Source organism: Morus notabilis, unplaced genomic scaffold (assembly GCF_000414095.1).
Source record: "Morus notabilis unplaced genomic scaffold, ASM41409v2 Scaffold1276, whole genome shotgun sequence".
NCBI lineage: Eukaryota > Viridiplantae > Streptophyta > Magnoliopsida > Rosales > Moraceae > Morus > Morus notabilis.
The window spans coordinates 332,592-336,884 of record NW_010361531.1 but is presented as its reverse complement, the minus strand read 5'-3'; the positions used below and the strand labels follow the sequence as shown (position 1 = coordinate 336,884).

Here is a 4,293-nt window from a genome sequence, read left to right as displayed (position 1 = left end):
TTTCAATCCTAGCACCTGTATTATTCCTGTAAAGTGCCCAACCAGGAGGCAGCAGCCCAGTAAAAATCTAACTAGGCCTCGCCCAATAGATTACATCTCTTTTCCGGCCCAACAAAACCAAACGACGTCGAATTGCCCCGTCTCTTCACTAAAATTGATTAATATTTTTTTGAAAGGCTAAAATTGATTAATATTAAAAAAATAAAAAATAAATAAAAAACCAAAACGATAAGACGAAGCACCGGAACATATGTATACGATTTGTATAAAAAAAACGCAGTGAAAGCCTCTCTCCCGCCATGAACACCATTTCCATTTCTTCAATTCTCTCACTTCCAAGCGCCTCCACTCGCCTCTATCTCTCTTTTTCCTCATTCAAATCCTGCTATTCTCATCCTCAATCTCACTTCCTCGGGTTCTGTGTCCCGAAATTACTTCCCAATCCGTCCTCAAATTCTTTGCGACTCCGAGTCTCCTCAAAGTCCCGGAGCTCCGCCTTCTCTGTAGAACAGGAAATTTCCGACGCAGACGATGAGTACGACGCGGACGAAGACGATGATGACGACGTTGCGGCCGATGAGTACGACGACTTCTCCGGCGACGAGACGGAGGGCGTCGACGAGAGCGACGAGGAGATCGAGCTCTCGGTGGCTGCCGCGGAGGCGCCGAGTAGATCCGAGGAGTTCAAGTGGCAGAGAGTCGAGAAGCTTCAGAATGAGGTCAGAGAGTTCGGAGAGGAGATCATCGATGTTGATGAGCTCGCTTCCGTCTACGATTTCCGAATCGATAAATTTCAGGTGAAATTCGTTATACACACCTCTATAAGCTAGGTTAAAGTTGAGAATGACATAAATTTTCACTTAAATAAGCAAAAGTTTCCGCTTTTAGTATTCATTCGTCGATTGAAAGCGACGAAGAATTGCTTTCTACTATATTTGTGTCGCTCATTATCTTTTTCTGTAAATCAATATTTGGAAGAGATTGGCCATAAAAGCACTCCTGAGCGGTTCTTCGGTGGTGGTATCGGCGCCTACGAGCAGCGGAAAGACTTTGATAGCTGAAGCTGCAGCTGTGGCTACTATAGCCAGGGGAAGAAGACTCTTCTACACAACTCCGCTCAAGGCATTATCCAATCAGAAGTTTCGCGAGTTCCGGTTAGAATCAGGAACTTGAAAACGTTATATGTAATTTTGTATTTCTTTTTTCACATTGTTTTTGAAGCGTGAACTATGTGGTGGAATGTGTTTCAATTGAGTTGATGCGTACTTGTCGTGTAATTTCAGCGAGACATTCGGCGACAGCAATGTTGGTTTGCTCACTGGAGATTCTGCAGTGAACAAAGATGCTCAGGTTATAATCATGACGACTGAGATCTTGCGCAATATGTTGTATCAGAGGTACATTTTGTCCTAAAGAATAAAATAAGTTTAAATAGTATTCATTTGTAATTACTACAATCTGTTTGATTTTTCATGGGACAAGAACATGTCTAAAGACATTTTTTTGGGTACAATGTACAGATTAGAGGAAAACTTCATTACTTAAGAATAGTTGATATAACCATGATGGAATTGCTACATTCGTAATGAAAGTGTGAAAGTTTAATAATAAGGACCATGTTTATCTTTTTATTGATCCTAACACACATGTACTTTACATGTACTTCATAAATAATTTTCTTCTTTGTTGCTATTGATAATATCATTCATTGTTGTCACATAAATTTCACGTCTCAAGTTTATTATTGGAGATAAGGGTGAAAGTCAAACTTAGATACTTCTTTCTGCAGTGTTGGAATGGTTTCTTCTGGAGATAGTCTTTCTCATGTAGATGTGATTGTGCTGGATGAAGTTCATTATTTAAGTGATATTTCTCGGGGTACGGTGTGGGAAGAGATAGTAAGTAAAATTTTTAAGCTGCCAGAATAGTATTTGCTCTCATATTTGTGTGTGTATCACATTATTCTTACTCAGCAAGTATCTGAAATTTCAGGTTATTTATTGCCCAAAAAAGGTCCAACTCATATGTCTGTCGGCAACAGTTGCAAATCCAGATGAGCTGGCTGGTTGGATTGGTAAGGTACTGTGGCTTCTTCGATGATCTCATTACTGTTCATGTTTATATGTGACATCAATTCTAGGGAAAAAAGGACACCTTGGTTGTCATTTTTTTTTTTTTTTTTATAAAAAAAAGTTAATTTTCAGCACAAGTTTCTTAATTTTCGTTATTCAAGTGATATGGAATTATAGGAGGATTAATCTTGTTTGTTTTCATCTTGCTTCTAGATTCACGGTAAAACTGACTTGGTAACATCATCCAAGCGACCAGTACCCTTGACTTGGCATTTCTCTACAAAGACGTCTATGCTACCTCTTCTTGACGAGACTGGAACACGCATGAATAGGTATTTCCTCTCTTTAATCAGGTCTTTAAATTTGAATTCTTTATTCTAAAACAAGATGTCTTCCGTTTCGTTGGCTTTCTTCTTTGCTTAGTAATGTAAACTTGAGGTCTATTGTAAGGGTAGGCTTGTCAGTTGTTATAGCTTTAAGGTGCTCTATTTTGTTTTGAAATTTCTCTAAGACATCTTTTACTTGAGTATAAGATGCTTGCAGTCTATATTTTATTGTTAAGCTTCATACTAATTACCTGCTGAATATTCACGATGAAAATAGAAATCAGAAGACTGTTGACTTTTTGTTGGTATTTTTTACCAAATCCTCATCCTACTCGTAACTGCTCTAGTAGCCTTGATTGTTTTTTCTGCTCTTCCAAATTACTTGATCTACATACATTTTTCTTTCGGGTAAAACAGATTTATATTTGTTGGTTAATGTTTTCTTCTAATGTAACAGGAAGTTGTCACTCAATTATCTACAACTTAATGCTTCAGGAATAAGATCTTCCAGAGATGATGGCAGAAGAAGGAATTCAAGAAAACGTGTAAATGAGATGGCTTACGATGATACTGGTAGCACATATGGACAACCTCTTTCAAAGAATGACATTAATGCAATACGTCGTTCGCAAGTATGTACTTGCTGCATCACACATGCAATAATAAGCATTTGCCTTTTATCTACACACTTTACTGATTTCTGTTTTTTGTAGACCTCAGCAAAGATTGGCATATCATCTTGACCTTCATTAATTTGATTTATTTTCTTTAGGTTCCTCAAATTACTGACACACTATGGCAACTTAAGGCAAGGGATATGCTGCCAGCAATTTGGTTTATTTTTAGCAGGAAAGGATGTGATGCAGCCGTTCAGTACCTTGAAGATTTCAACCTCTTAGATGATTGTGAGACGAGTGAGGTTGAGCTAGCCTTAAAGAGATTCCGCATTCAGTATCCTGATGCTGTCAGGCAGACTGCCGTGAAAGGACTACGGCAAGGAGTTGCAGCACATCATGCTGGCTGTCTACCTTTATGGAAATCATTTATAGAAGAGCTGTTTCAGCGAGGACTTGTCAAGGTTGTCTTTGCTACAGAAACACTTGCTGCAGGAATCAATATGCCTGCTAGGACAACAGCCATTGCATCCCTCAGCAAAAGGAGCGAAAACGGACGCACCCGGTTAAGTTCAAATGAACTGTTACAGATGGCCGGGCGCGCTGGACGTAGGGGCATTGATAATAAAGGTCATGTGGTGCTTATTCAAACTCCTTATGAAGGTGCTGAAGAAAGCTGTAAGATTCTGTTTGCTGGACTCGAGCCTCTTGTATCACAGTTTACCGCTTCATATGGGATGGTGCTAAATCTTCTTGCTGGTGCGAAAGTCACTCGCAGATCAAGTGTATCAGAAGACATGAAAGCCTTCCAAACAGGACGAACTCTGGAAGAAGCTAGGAAACTAGTTGAGCAAAGTTTTGGAAATTATGTTAGCAGCAATGTAATGCTTGCAGCAAGAGATGAGCTAACTAAAATCAAGAAAGAGATTGAGGTGCTAACTTTGGAACTTAGTGACGAAGCTATAGACAAAAAGAGTAGGAAGCTTTTACCAGAGGCAGCATACAAGGAGATTACAGATCTGCAAGAAGAATTGAGGGAACAAAAACGCATACGGACTGAACTACGGAGAAAGATGGAATCACAGAAAATTTCTTCGCTGAAGCCTCTATTAGAGGAGTTTGAAAATGGACAACTACCCTTTTTATGTCTACAATATAACGATTCGGAAGGAGTTCAACATGCTGTTCCTGCTGTTTATCTAGGGGAGGTTGACGCACTTGATGGTTCAAAACTCAAGATGATGGTATCTGCTGATGACGCCTTTGCACTAAATGCAGTTG

The 4,293-nt window shown here is 39.3% G+C and overlaps 1 protein-coding gene across 2 annotated transcripts in view; it reads left to right on the top strand.

Annotated features, from left to right (window-relative positions):
- Positions 1–299: 299 nt before the first annotated feature.
- The window catches only part of LOC21394294 (DExH-box ATP-dependent RNA helicase DExH15 chloroplastic), a 5,290-nt gene continuing 1,296 nt past the window's right edge, over positions 300–4,293 (top strand). For both annotated transcript variants that reach the window (XM_024166822.1, XM_024166821.1), the window contains exons 1-8: positions 300–797; positions 979–1,154; positions 1,284–1,397; positions 1,790–1,898; positions 1,993–2,079; positions 2,286–2,404; positions 2,856–3,030; positions 3,171–4,293. The exon at positions 3,171–4,293 ends at the window's right edge or, in 1 of these variants, runs on beyond it. In XM_024166822.1, the coding sequence (XP_024022590.1) occupies positions 300–797; positions 979–1,154; positions 1,284–1,397; positions 1,790–1,898; positions 1,993–2,079; positions 2,286–2,404; positions 2,856–3,030; positions 3,171–4,293 (2,401 nt within the window). The remainder of the gene's footprint in view (positions 798–978; positions 1,155–1,283; positions 1,398–1,789; positions 1,899–1,992; positions 2,080–2,285; positions 2,405–2,855; positions 3,031–3,170) is intronic.